This window comes from Abrus precatorius, unplaced genomic scaffold, assembly GCF_003935025.1.
Source record: "Abrus precatorius isolate BTA unplaced genomic scaffold, Abrus_2018 Scaffold3, whole genome shotgun sequence".
NCBI lineage: Eukaryota > Viridiplantae > Streptophyta > Magnoliopsida > Fabales > Fabaceae > Abrus > Abrus precatorius.
In genome coordinates this window covers 24,866,480-24,881,357 of record NW_020874373.1, presented here as the reverse complement: position 1 = coordinate 24,881,357, position 14,878 = coordinate 24,866,480, and the positions used below count along the sequence as shown (strand labels likewise).

Here is a 14,878-nt window from a genome sequence, read left to right as displayed (position 1 = left end):
AAAAGTTTATATAATATAATAATTTTTTTTTAATATATGTATATATGGGATAAAATCTTCTTATACTGATACAAGTCTAAAATTTTTTACATTTAATTTACAAAAAAATTTAAGTTTATATAAAAGAATTTTACAAATATAAACAGAAGTATCTAAAAAAATTTAAAGTTTATATGAAATAATGAAAAAATTTAAATAACGTATTTTATTTTCAAATTTTAGAATGAAATTAATAAAAATTGTGAATTAAAATAAAATTATTATAAAAAGAGAAAGTGCTTAATTCATAAATAATTTTCACTCAATTTTAATTTTTAAATTACATATAACTAACTATGAATGATAAGAGGTCACTTGATCTTCACTTCTTAAGTAAAGTTATCTTATTTATAATATATAGAGTTAATAAATTGAATTTTTTTATGAAATTATAAATTTGATTTATTAAAGTAATTTAATTTTATCTATGTTGAATTAATATTCAATGTATTTTTATTATAATATGATAAAAATAATAACTTTAATTTTGAGATAATGACACCTATTGATCCTGTGGGGTATATGTAAATATCTTTATTATCATAATACTTGATCTACATATCTTTAAATTGTGAAATTTTTTTTAACATAATAATATAAAAAAATCGTCATTGAGATACTATAAAATTTAATAATATAAAGTTATGCTAATTTTATACTTTTTTTTATAACTACTAATATTTTGATAGCATTGAGTCAAGTAAAATTGTTATAAGCAACGATTTTTTTTATATTTAACTATTTTTTTATAGTTTTTGAAAAGAAAAATTATATTTTCATGGGCTTAAACTTAATACCCTTATTAAATTAGAGAGTTATCATTAATTAATGTTATTATTTTTATTATATATATAAAAATGTTAAGTGACGTGAACTTTTTCAAAAGAATGTTATTATAGGATAATTAAAAAAAGAATTTATGGTTTCTAATTCTTACAAGTTGTTTCTATTGATTGGAGAAATCAAGTCTCTTACAATAAATTATAATATTACTATAATTTTTCGTACTTTTAACAAAATGTAAAATATATTATAAGTGATAATTACTTTGCTAATTCAATTCATGTATAAAAAAATTTATTCTTACATCGGAGTTTTTATTTTTTTTAAATTTTAAATAAAAACATTTTTAAGAGTCATACTCTCTCTCATTGTATCGTATACCTTTTCTTACAAGCATTAATTTTTTTAATTGGATTATTTCTTTTAAATATAATTTCTTTAATTTACTTTTTAAATTTTAATCTATCGTATCTAATTGAATTTTATTTAATTTTTATTTAAAAATAATTTAATATAATGTATTATAAAATTTAAATTAGTAATGAATTAGAAAATAAAAATGTTATGAAAAATCACTTATACATTAAAAAATTTATTAATCACTAAGAATGTTTTATTTAAAATAAATTTTAAAATACTGTTGTGATAAATACTAAATTGTATACAAATATTTCTTTCTTTTTTAAAATTAATAAATAATAATTTTATTGTTATAAATTATAATGTTTAATAATATTAAATTTTATAATATCGTTTTTTAATAAAAAAAAAACAATGTGAAAAAGACATGTCGAACGAGACTTCAGTGATGCGGGAAAAAAAAAAAAAATAGAAAGAAAAGAAAACACAATGAAAAGATGCTGACATTGCATCTTACACTCGACACAGCACAAAGAACTGTGAAAACCAAAAACAAAAGTAACATAGATTAACATAAATTGTTATCCATGGCGGAAATCTCCGAATCACCGTCGAAACGGTTCAAATCACCCGTTGTCGATGACAGGATCAGTCACCTCCCCGATGTCCTTCTCGTCCAAATCCTGTCACTTCTTCCCACCAAACAAGCCGTCGTCACCGGCATTCTCTCCAAACGGTGGCGCCCTCTCTGGCCCACCGTCACCGTCTTTGACTTCGACGACGAGTCTCCGTCGGACCGGCCCGAATCGGACCGGAGAGACGACCTGAAAGCCCGCAACCCGACCGGGTTTGCCGAGTTCGTATACTCCGTGCTCCTCCTCCACGACGCGCCCACAATCACGCGCTTTCGCCTCCGCTGCGCGAACCCGGAGTGTTCCGCGCGCGACATCGCCGCGTGGCTGGTACACGTGGCGCGCAAGAGAGTGGAGCACGTGGATTTGAGCCTCTCCCTCTCGCGCTACGTGGCGGTCCCTCGACGGCTCTTCAACTGCGACACCGTTTCGGTGATGAAGCTCAACGGGGTGTTCCTCAACGCGCTCGCCTCGTTCTCCGTGCATCTCCCTCTGCTGAGAGTTTTACACGTTGGAGAGAGGGTTTTGTTTGGGTGCCACGATTACGTGGTGAAGCTTCTCGCCGGGTGCCCCGTGCTCGAGGACTTGGTGCTCGAATCCACCTATAATGATGCTTGTGGAGGACTCGTTTGTTCCGATGGAAATTTTGAGCTCAATTTGAAGCATTTGTCACGTGCCAAAATTGGGTTTTCTTGGAAGGAGAGGTGCCAGAAATCCATGCTTATTGTTTTCCAAGCGCTTTGTAATGTTAGGTGCCTCTCGCTTTTGCCCTCCACTGTTGCGGTACGAGATTCTCCACTCTATCCTTATGCAAGCGTTTGTATCTTGAATTCATATTCCCTTCCAACTTCAATTTAACATTGTAGTTAATTGTTTCCTTTTGCCTGAAAGAATATTATGTTGCATTGAAAAAATTTGTGTTTTATGGGATGGGTTGTTAAGGTGTTAGGGTGCGTTTGTTATCCTTTCCTTAGGTCCTACAACATCCTCAAATTTGAATTCAGATAAAAGGAGTGGATTGTGTATTTCTTGGGTACTCTTAGTCTTTTGCAAATAAAGGTCACTAATGTCTTTCCAGTGAAGGAAGATGTTATTTTCAGTGTACACTGTTTTTTCTCATCCTCCACCGTGCTATCAGTTTTCACTTCTGCCAGCCCAATGCTTCTCATAGTCTTACCCTCTACTCTCCACTCTAACAATGTCTCCATTGTTCTGACTAGTACACAAACTTCTCTACTCCTTCAAGATCTACTGATATTATCTGTCTTCCAGACACTGTTTCCTCCTGTGAAGCAGGTGTTGGCTGATTGGAAATGGAAAAATTCTGTGCAGCTGGAGTTCGATGCCTTACAACACAGTTGCTCGTGAGACCTTAAGGATTAATTAATCATTGATCAATAATTGTGCCATATTTTGGATAAATAATAGTAGTAGTAGTAGTAGCTGTAGTACAATTTGTTCAGTGAACAAAACTGTACATGAGCTAAATACCAGCTATTGCTTTCTTTCCTCCAGTTACGTGTCAATTTATATTTTGGCTTTTATTTTCTGAAAGAATGCAATGATTTTTAGGAAAATGTGGCATTTTTTTATTATTTGTTTCCCATGCTTTCTTCATGCAGTGTCTGAAGCATGCTTCTGCGGGTGATATTCCGGTGTTTGACAATTTAATCAAGCTGGAAATTTCATTTGGAAATTATTCTTGGGATTTGTTAGCGAACTTGCTTCAACGATCCCACAAGCTTGAAGCTCTTATGATTTATAAGGTTTGCTGAGTTGAAAAGTGAATCTTGTTTAATCTGTTATTTGCTTTGTTTTGAGGGGCTTTGGTATCTGTTATTGCAGGAACCACAAAAATATGCAAAGGGACAAGAGTCAAGATGGAACCATCCACTGCTTGTTCCTGAATGCCTTTTGTTGCATCTCAAAACGTTCTGCCTCAGAGAGTATCAAGGATTGGAAACTGAGCTGGATTTTGTTGGGTATATTATGCAAAATGCCAGAGTGTTGGAGACAATGACTATCTACTTATCAAGTTCCTTAGGCTTAGACGAAAAGCTCCAAATTCGCAGGCATTTATCTATAATTCAAAGGAACTTTGAAACCTGTCAAATTGTATTCCATTGAAGTGTATAAGGTATGTTTTTCTTAATTTCTTTTCTATGCGCAGATGATAAAGTTAAAAGCTTCATGAAATTAAAAGCTTTTATTATGATCTGTGTTTAGCAGGGTGTGAATTGTTTCAGGAAGGATGGAAAAAAAAATATTTAAATTGAAAGCTCTATTCAATTCTATTTGTTTGTATCTCCTTGCTCATTTCATGGTCAAAATCTAAACATTTTCCTAATGCTAGCTTTTGGGATGTGTACTGAATCTCATGCCCCGTTTTAGTTCAATTATTTGCTGCTCAAAAGCTGCCTTCTCTGTTTGGGTGTTAAGGGTATGGGTATCGTCTCTTTCATTTATGGTCTTTGACTATGGTATCTTCAATTCATTGCTATGAAAATAACTACCTGAGCTGAGGGTGGCAGTTAGGGTATCTTTAAAATTAAATCTATTAAAAGTGCTTATAAACTTTATGCTCTCTTACTATCTTGCGAGAGAATAATATTCCCTTTTCTAACTCTTCTTGTGTTGTCTCTTGAGTTTGGAATGACTAAATGCTTAAAAGAATAAGACCTAGACAGGAGGAATTTATTTCTTTAGTTTGCTTTATGATACTTAGTGGTTGGTGATAATGGGCCAACAAGAGCATTAGATAGGTGTTGCTAAGATGATGATTTTCTGTTGGTTGAGCGTGTACACAAGAAATTATTAGATCAAGAATGAATATATTCAAGAGAAGGTTGGAGTGGCACTTGTTTTGGAAAATGTGGTAGAGTAATGTCTAAGATAGTTTGAACATGTGAAGAAAAGACCAGTAGAAGCTCTGGTTAGACGAGTTGACTAGATGAAAATAACCTTATAATCAGAGGTAAAAGCAGACCAAGAAAGACTGAGTAAAACTTTTTTTTTTTTTTTTACAAATATAGGTCTGGATGGCTTCTCTGAGGTTTGTGACAGAACACAATTGCTTCGTTTGATCCATGTAGCTCTTTTCTACTTTAAATTCTAAACCTAGCTTTAGAATTTGCACATATAATCGTCTTTAATGTAAGAGGAATATCTAGGATTTTAATGCAAAAGGAATACCATGAATGGCTGTTGCTTTGTTTTGTTCAATAGGCTTTTAAACAATTACTCTTTCATATGGAAGAACTTTCTCCTCTTACTCTGGCAGTTTAGTGTTTTGCATTTTCCAAAAATACTGGGATTGATGCAAATCTCTATGTAGGACAAAGCTAACCACCTAGTTTTTGCTCTCTTTTATGAAGTTTATAAAAAGAAGCAGATGAGTCTGCTTTCTGCAGTATTGCTTGACAGTAGATTTAGTCACCTCTTGGCGTATAGTGGTTGAGGTTGGACCATTTTTGTAAAGATCCTGCTGAATACAACTGGTCACTTCTTGAAAGGTCTAAATTTCCTCCTATGGTTTTTGGTTTTGGTGTATTGTATTTATCAAAGGCTGAGCTCCTTATTCCATCCAATATGCCATTTGGTCAAGGCACATCATTTTTCTGTATGATTTTATTTTCTCTCTTTTATGTTATTGAAATAATTTGTCCAACAATTTGGTACAATTGAAATTAGTAGTGTCAAAATAATGGGTTGAACTGTCTGTAAGTTATCTGCATACTGGCCTTGATATAATTGAAATTATGAATATAGTTGAAATATGACAATCTATAATATACAGTAGAGCTGGTTATTGCTGTTGTAGAGACATTGGTTATTTAGGCTTGCTTCTCGATAATTCAGATTCTATTTCATTTATAAGAATTAACGGTCCTATTCTTATGCATGCTTTTCAAAGCAGGAAAACCAAGTACACCACCAGTTTCAAGTGCGGACATTATTCTCTTGTAGTGATGGTATTGCAGCAATTTGCTGATATCAAAGTTTGACGGAGCCTATTTTGATCTGAACAGTATAATGTTCCAGGGCCTTCGTTTTTTGTTGTGTTGCTAATAGTCTTTGTTATTGTGAATACTTCTAGTTGGTCTAGGAATTGAACAGTGAGCTAAGGCTCGTTATAGGCTGTAACATGAATACTTGTCTTACCTAAAGAAGTTACCTTAACATACTGCTATGAGGGAAAAATCTGTAACCAACTTGTATTCCATACTTTAAAAGTTCAAAATAGCTGTGACATTTATTATTTGACTGTAACATGGATAGCTTTCTCTTGGGGAATTGTTTGACTGCCCTGCCAGATCTTGTGTGAGCTTGGATAACATATGATCCTAGTATGTGTCCTAGTCCCCTGTTTTGTGGTGGTTAATTTCTGACATTTATGATTGTAATGTTAATGAACATAACTGAATATTCTTTTAGTATGTGGTTATTAAATGCATTAGTGAAATAAGAAAGTCTATGGGAAATAGGCCCTTCTTTTAGTCATTAACCCTCTCGTGTAGACGAGTCATAAAAGCAAGTACTGTTTAGGTTATAGCACTGCCCAAGTGTAAACCCTGCTTATTCAGGGATTGAAAACGAAATGCCATATTTTAAAGGACAACATAGGTACTGACGGTACTTATCGCCAATTCAGAATTTAAGTTTTACTTTAATTATTTGCATAGTAAGAATTAAATGTCAGCTTACTAGTATTAAAGGTTGATGCACATTATTAAAACGAAACTTTAATTTTAATTGGAGAACCAAATCAACAATACTGGGACTGTGCTTAAATTTTATGCTTTTTTAAATTGTAAATTGTTAAATACATTGGCCTTAGTCTGCGACTATGTTGAATGTAATACAATTTATGGGTTCCTTGGCTTCAAACCACTTACATGGTTCAAAAACAGCTAGATATTTTGATGGAAAAAAAGAAAAGAAAAGAAAAAGATTTAAGGTGATTTCTTTTTGTATTCCTTTTCTTCATCTGAATGCATCAATTTTTTCCATCTTCTGGAAATCAGATTTTTGAAGATACTATTTTCTAAATTAAATTATGTGAGTCATTTTAGAACATTAAATTTTGAAAGGTGGTCAAAAAGAAATTGCCTAAATTTAATATTCTACTTTAAATTTTGTACTAATGAAATCTACGTAATAGAAAAAATCTCCCATCTCTCATTGAACTCTTTATGAAAGAGATTTTTTTATTCTGCATCACTTTTTTTCAGTTGTAAGATTTTATTATACTTCTGAAATTTAACTTTTTAAAAAAATTAAATGCATATTTAGAATTTACTTTTTGAAAATAATTTTATATGTCCCAAAAATTAAATTTTAAAAATGACAAAAAAAAGGAGTAATGCAAATAAAAAGAGTGTGTAAATAAATTATCTATAAAAAAGACGAGATCTCCTAATAAATTGAGAATTTTTAATATTAATTAACTCAAATAGTGTGCTTTTTTCAGGTGAATTTTTATATCAAAATAACACATTGTTTGAGGTATTTAATAAATTAATAAAAAAAGTACATTTTATCTTCTTATATGTTTTATTACATGCAATTTAGATTCTAATTCTTAAAGTAGGTAACATAATATTTTATACTCTTAAAAGTGTAAAAAAAAAAAAAAAAAACTTTCCGTTACTTAGCTGTTCGATTTCTCTGTTTCTTGACAATAATACTCCATGCATCATTTTGTACACTGTTTTAGTTTAAGAAATAGAAAAATTAGACACGAAGTGACAGAAAAACCTTTTTTTTTTTACACTTTCAAAATTTAAAGTCTGAAGTGCATTTGACCAAATATAAATGTTAGTAAATTAGACCTTTTTCTAAATTAATTTAGCATATTTATTTTTAATATATATAATTTAAACGTAATCCACTGAAAAAAGCACAATTCGTGCCTTGATTATAATAAAAAAATTACACATACTTTTGTAAAAATATTAAATATAATTCAAATTATGATAATATTAAATTAGTACTAATATCTTTTAAAATAAAAAACAATCATCAGGACAAAAATAATAGACATTAATTCTTTACATTTTTGTGCATTTTCATTTTACACTGTATAATAATCTTGTTTAATATATTTGATATATTTAAATTAATTTTTAAACATTAAAATTAACACATTATTATAACTACATCTTATTGTAAAATTTAAGCCCCTAGTCTAAATTTTTCTTTCTTAAGGTAATTAATCATTCAGTAACAAGTAAGAAACAAAAAATAAAACAAAATAAAAAACTCTCCATCCATTGATGTATAACATTACTATACTCTTTGATGATGAACTACCGTTGAATGGAATTTTTATGATTTTTAAGTGTTAGCGGGAGACAACCTTTAATATGAAAGCAAAGAAAAATGGCAACCCACCCAACTTCTCTTTATCATGTAAATTGCTTTAGTTTATTGTGTATTATTGGTCATTGATCCCATTACTTTGTGCCTTTCGGCTATGCATGAAAAAACAAACTCATGAGGGTGGAAATAACCATTCCTCATGCGTTGCGTAGTTTTAAGTCTTTTGGTCTTCTCCACGTTCCTTTCATTACTCTCATCATTCATTTTTGTGACAATCTTTTCAGTTTCCTAGTTCTTCGTTTTGGATACCCAGATAGAGTTAAAACTTCACAATGAACAGTACTCCATCCATTTTCCATACTAATTACAACCTTTCTTCTCAATTCTCATGGCTCTGCAACCATCCTCATCCTCTTCCTTCACCTAAAGATTCAGTTGTGATGTATTCCTCAGCTTTAGAGGCTTAGATACTCGTCACGGTTTCACTGGTTATCTCTACAAAGCTCTTTGTGACAGCGGAATCAGCACCTTCATTGACGATGAGGAGCTTCAGAAAGGGAAGGAAATCACACCATCACTTCTTAAGGCAATTGAAGCATCTAGGATTGCCATTGTCGTGCTCTCTAACTACTATGCATCATCATCGTTTTGCTTGGACGAACTTTCCAACATCCTTCATTGCGTTAACCAAAAGGGTCGGTTGGTTTGGCCTATTTTCTATTATGTGGATCCTTCCCATGTAAGACATCAAACAGGTACCTATGAAGAAGCATTGGCTAAGCACGAGGAGAGGTTTCATAGATAACAAGGAAAAGATCAAGAATTGGAGAAATGCTTTGCAACAAGTAGCTAACTTATCTGGCTGGCATATCAAGCATGGGTACGTGTTAGAAGTAATTCTAACCAATAGATAGGATTAGTTGAATAAATTAGTTTAACATTTTATCATTCCTAACTATCAGTTTGTTTTAGTTGTTTCTTGTGTATGCTATAAATACCAATTTTTCGTAAAAGATGAAATATACATAATACATTCTCTCTCATTTTTCCTCTCTCTGTTATTGCATTTCGTGAGTGTATTTAAGTTTTTGCTCTTGCTCCAACAAAATTGGTATCCTGAGCCAAGGTTTCGATTGAGGGATCTTTGCGACACATACAATGGGATCAACTGGCGCGAATTTCTCAGCAAATCTTCCCGTTCTCAATGGAAAGAACTGGGATCGGTGGTGTGTGCAAATGAAGGCGATTTTGGGCTATCAGGAAGTTGCAGAAATTGTTGAAGAAGGTTATCCAACGCTCATTGAAGATTCCACAGAAGGACAAAAGGCGCTACACAAAGAAAATAAGAAGAAAGATTGTAAAGCGATGTTCTTGATTCATCAATGTGTTGATGAGGCGCACTTTGAGAAGATTGCAGGCGCTGCAACTTCGCGAGAAGCGTGGAAGATCCTGGAGAAATGCAGTGAAGGTGCAGAGCAATTAAAGAAGGTGAGATGATGAGGCGTCAATACGAATTAATGCAAATGGAGAATAATGAAAAGATAGCTGAACTCTTCAACAAAATACATTCTCTCTCACTTTTTCTCTCTCTGTTATTGCATTTCGTGAGTGTGTTTAAGTTTTTTCTCTTGCTCCAACAAAATTGGTATCATCACTCACACGAATGCCATGAAGAATTGTGGTGAGAAAATCTCAGATCAAAGAATTGTAGAAAAGATTCTGAGAACGCTCAATCCCAAATTTCGACCACATTGTTGTAGCCATTGAAGAATCCAAGAAGCTTGAGGAATTGAAGGTAGAAGAACTTCAAGTTCTCTCGAGGCACATGAGCAAAGACTCATTGAAAGAGGTTCAGAGAAGCCTGGTGAACATCAAGCACTGCAGGCTCAGACATCAAGAAGAGGACGCTACAAAGGAAAATTCAGAGGTCGAGGTCGTGAGAGAGATTCCAGAGATGGCTTCAGAAAAAATGTTGAAAGCCAAGAAAGAGGAAAGATTGATCAAGATCAACAAGAAAGTTCTAATAAAAGAGGGAACTTTAATAATTGGCGAGGAGGAAGAAAAAAAATTGATAGGAAAAGGAATCAAATGCTTCAATTGTAATCAAATTGGACACTTTTCTACAGAATGTACAACCCCAGCAAGTCACGCAGATCATCAAGGAAGCCAGTCACACGAAGATTATCATGCACACATGGTTAAAGAAGAGAATGAAGCGAACTTCGAGGAATAACCTTTGATGCTAATGATGATCACCAATTCAGAATCTTATAACAATGAAGTATGGTACATAGATTCTGGATGTTCCAATCATATGATTGGACATCGAGATTGGATTGTCAATTTTGACCCAAAGAAGAAAAGTAATGTGAAATTTGCAGACAATAGAGCCACTCAGGGTGAAGGTTCTAGAAATGTTCTAGTCAAAAAAGAAGATGGAAGACAAGCAGTGATTACAAATATTTTATATGTTCCTGGAATGACCACTAACTTGATTAGTTTGGGTCAGCTCTTGGAGAAAGGATGTTCAGTGAATTCAGTTAAATGTTTTCTAGAAATTTATGACAAAGCAAAGAGATTGGTGATGAAAGCTCCATTGGCCAAGAACAGAACCTTCAAGGTAAGCTTAAACACTATTGAATCTCAGTGTCTTTCCGCTGCTACTTTGTCAGATGATTCATGGTTATGGCATCTTAGACTTGGCCACTTAAATTTTAGAGATATGAATCTCCTGAAATCTAAAGAAATGTTAACTGGTCTTCCTTCAATTAAAATTCCTAAGAAGATATGTGACACTTGCTTAATCAACAAACAACCCAGGAATTCATGCAGCAATTTTACTGCTTATAAGGCCAATGAAATACTGCATATTGTTTACTCAGATGTCTGTGGACCTTTTGAGACTCTATCATTAGGAGGAAATATATATTTTGTCTCTTTTGTTGATGATAGAAGCAAGAAAGTGTGGCTTTACCTAATTAAAGTCAAGAGTGAAGTGTTCAATATTTTTAAAGATTTCAAAGTTCTTGTTGAAAAGCAATATGGAAAGTACATTAAAATTCTGAGAACAGATGGCGGAGGTGAATTCACATCTGGAGAACTTGAAAATTTGTGTAAAGAACATGGTATAGGTCATGAGGTAACTGCTCCATACACTCCCCAACACAATGGCATTGCAGAAAGAAGGAATAGGACAATCTTGAACATGGTTAGAAGCATAAAGAGAAGAATCTTCCTCACAGTTTCTGGGGTGAAGCAGCTATGACAGGTGTATATATTCTGAAGAGGTGTCCAACCAAGAGGCTTGACTCTATGGTTTCAGAAGAAACTTGGTTAGGAAGCAAACCTTCAGTCAAACATTTTAGAATTTTTGGATCTTTATGTTATAGACATGTTCCTGATCAGAGGAGAAAGAAGTTGGATGACAAGAGTGAGCCAATGATTTTTGTTGGATACAGTTCTACTGGTTCATACAAGTTATATAATCCAAAGATTCAGCAAGTTCTATTCAGTAGAGATGTCTACTTTGATGAATTAAGCTCATGGGGAGAATTTCAGTCTACTTTTGAGACAATACAGAAGATTCAGCTTGAATGGAATGATGATCTAGTGAGAGAAATACATCCAGAAGTGATTAATAATGAACCTCAGGTGGAAGTTGATAGATTTACAAGAGTAAGAAGTTTTTCCTTGAGACTCAGAGATTATCAGATTTACTCTGATAGTGTAATTACTGATGATGGTGATTTAGTTCAGCATATGGCACTTATGGCAGACATGGAACCTATTACTTTTGAGGAAGCTGTCTCTAAGGAAGTATGGAGATCAACAATGGAGGAAGAATTGAAGAGCATTGAAAAAATGATACATGGGAAATGGTAAATTTACTTTAGAACAAAAAGCCTATTGCTGTTAAATGGGTTTTTAAAACTAAACTCAAGCCTGAGAAACGATTGCCAAACATAAAGCCAGGTTGGTGGCTAAAGGATTCATGCAGAAGGAAGGCTTAGACTATACTAAAGTATTTGCTCAAGTAGCAAGATTGGAGACTGTAAGATTGATTGTTTCATTGGCTAGTTGGAGAAATTGGAAACTGTGGCAACTAGATGTCAAGTTAGCCTTTCTAAATGGGCCACTTGATGAAGAAGTATTTGTGGTACAACCTCCTAGCTTCATATGTAAAGGTAAAGAACAGAAGGTTCTGAGACTGAAGAAAGCCCTATATGGCTTAAAACAAGCACCTAGGGCATGGAACAAAAGAATTGATTCTTTTCTCACTGGTTTTGGTTTTCAGAAATGCTCAGTCGAGCATGGTGTGTATATCAAAACAGTAGGTGAAACTGAGATTTTGATATTGTGCTTGTATGTTGATGATTTACTTATAACTGGTAATAGTTTGACTGCCATTGAATCACTCAAGCAAAGATTGAAGATTGAATTTGAGATGACCGATCTAGGTATTCTATCTTATTTTCTGGAATGGAGTTCGCCTACACTGAGAGAGACATTCTCATGCATCAAAGAAAGTATATTTATAAAGTCCTGAAGAAATTTAAAATGATGGGTTGTAAACCAGTAGAGACTCCAGCTGAATTGAATGTGAAACTTGTAAAGAGTGAAGATGAGGGCTCTGTTGATGAAACTATGTTCAGGCAGGTTGTTGGCAGCCTGAGATTTATTTGTCACAGCAGGCTAGAAATAGCCTTTAGTGTTGGTTTGGTCAGCAAGTTCATGAGTGATCCTAGATAATCACACTTGACTGTAGCTAAAAGAATCATGAGGTATCTTAGAGGAACACTCGAATATGGCATTTTGTTTCCTCATCACACCAAGGGAGATGATGGTCTACACCTTGTAGCCTATTCTAATTCTGACTGGTGTGGTGATCTGGTTGACAGAAGGAGTATCATGGGGCAAGTGTTCCTGTTGTCAGGATCTCCTATATCTTGGAATTCTAAAAAGCAAACAGTAGTAGCGTTGTCTACTTGTGAGGCTGAATACATTGCAGCTTGTGCAGCTGCCTGTCAAGCTTTATAGTTATCCTCTTTACTCAAAGAATTGAAGGTGTTTACTGGTGAGGCAGTGGATTTGTTGGTAGATAGCAAATCAGCAACTGATTTGGCTAAGAATCCTGTGTCACATGGTAGGAGCAAGCACATAGACACCAAATTCCATTTCCTCAGAGATCAAGTAAGTAAGGGAAATATCATACTATAGCACTGCAGAACTAAGAAACAACTTGCTGACATTATGACCAAGTCTTTGAAGAGTGAAAGGTACAAAGAGTTAAGAGAATTTTTAAATGTTGTTAGTTTGTAATTGGTTTGAATCAAGGGTGTTAGAAGTAATTCTAACCAATAGATAGGATTAGTTGAATAAGTTAATTCAACATTTTATCATTCCTAATTATCAGTTTGTTTTAGTTATTTCTGGTATGCTATAAATACCAACCTTTAATAAAAGATAAAATATACAAAATATATTCTCTCTCACTTTTCCTCTCTTTGTTATTGCATTTTGTGAGTGTATTTAAGTTTTTGCTCTTGCTCCAATAGTACGTTCTTATTATATCATGTTTTTCCCTTTTATTATAACTTGACTAATGCAAATCACTATCACAAACACAAACATGATGTATTAGTATAAGTATGACTTCATTTCTTTTATTTGATAGGGATGGATATGAACACGAATTTATTGGAAATATCGTTCAAGAGGTCTCAAGAAAGATCAATCGGGTTCCTTTTCTGTTGCTGAATATCCATTGGAATGGAGTCTCGGTGGTAGAAGTAATTTCATTTTTGGATATTGGGTCTAATGATGAAGTTCACATGATAGGGATCCATGGAATCGGTTGTATAGGTAAAACGACCCTTGCTTTGGCAGTTTATAATTCAATTGCCGATCATTTTGAAGGTTTATGTTTTCTTGAAATGTCAGAGAAAATTTTAGAAAACATGGAGGACTATATCTCCAAAAGATCATTGTTTCTAAAACAGTTGGAGAGGTGAAAAATGAGTTACAAGTGTCAATGAAGGAATTTCAATCATTAATCAGAGGCTCCAGCACAAGAAGGTTCTTTTGATTCTAGATGATGTTGACAAGAGAGAGCAATTACTGGCTATTGCTGGGAGACCTGATTGGTTTGGTAATGGCAGTAGAGTGATCATCACAACTCGTGACAAACAGTTGCTAGTACGTCATGATGTTAAAGAACATATGAAGTGGGAGAGTTGAACAAGGAAGATTCTTTTGAATTGCTCACGTTGAATGCTTTTAAAACTGACAAATTTAGTTAAACTTATGTGGACATCTTCAACCGTGCAATCACTTAGGCTCTAACTTGTTCGGAAAGAGCATAGAAGAATGGAAATCTGCATTAGACCAGTAACATTGAAATAATACACTGGAATCTCTCGTATAGTAAAAAAACATAGTAGAATGGAATGGAAAGGCGTTCAAGAAAATGAAAAACCTCAAAACACTCATTATTGGAAATGGTCATTTTTCCAAAGGTCCTGAGCATCTTCCAAAGAGTTTAAGAATAATGTTTTGTTGGACATATCCTTCCCCTTATTTACCTTCTGATTTTTGCCCAACGAATCTTGTAATATTCAAGTTACCCTGTAGTTGACATCAAATGAGTGGGTCGGCTTAGGGAAGAAGGCAAGATTCATTTCCCTATCATGTTTATTAATGACTTCACCTTTTGATTATTATTCATTTCGTTCTTTGTTTATTTC

General features: G+C 33.6%; 1 protein-coding gene and 1 pseudogene across 1 annotated transcript; both read left to right on the top strand.

Moving 5' to 3' along the window:
* Positions 1-1,706: 1,706 nt before the first annotated feature.
* LOC113861304 (F-box/FBD/LRR-repeat protein At4g00160-like) lies at positions 1,707-6,099 on the top strand. The gene is made up of 4 exons (XM_027494039.1): positions 1,707-2,597; positions 3,437-3,580; positions 3,660-3,951; positions 5,731-6,099. Exons 1-3 carry the CDS (start codon positions 1,770-1,772, stop codon positions 3,939-3,941), a joined length of 1,254 nt encoding a protein of 417 aa, XP_027349840.1. The 5' UTR covers positions 1,707-1,769; the 3' UTR covers positions 3,942-3,951; positions 5,731-6,099.
* On the top strand, positions 4,853-14,434 carry LOC113862374 (annotated as a pseudogene).
* Positions 14,435-14,878: the final 444 nt, after the last annotated feature.

What these genes read in the sequence shown, in the direction of transcription:
- LOC113861304 (XM_027494039.1), top strand. Translation starts at nt 1,770, where the DNA reads ATGGCGGAAATCTCCGAATCACCGTCGAAACGGTTCAAATCACCCGTT. An exon ending in TTTTGCCCTCCACTGTTGCG is followed by an intron (nt 2,598 to 3,436) that starts GTACGAGATTCT and finishes TTCTTCATGCAG; the next exon opens with TGTCTGAAGCATGCTTCTGC. An exon ending in AAGCTCTTATGATTTATAAG is followed by an intron (nt 3,581 to 3,659) that starts GTTTGCTGAGTT and finishes CTGTTATTGCAG; the next exon opens with GAACCACAAAAATATGCAAA.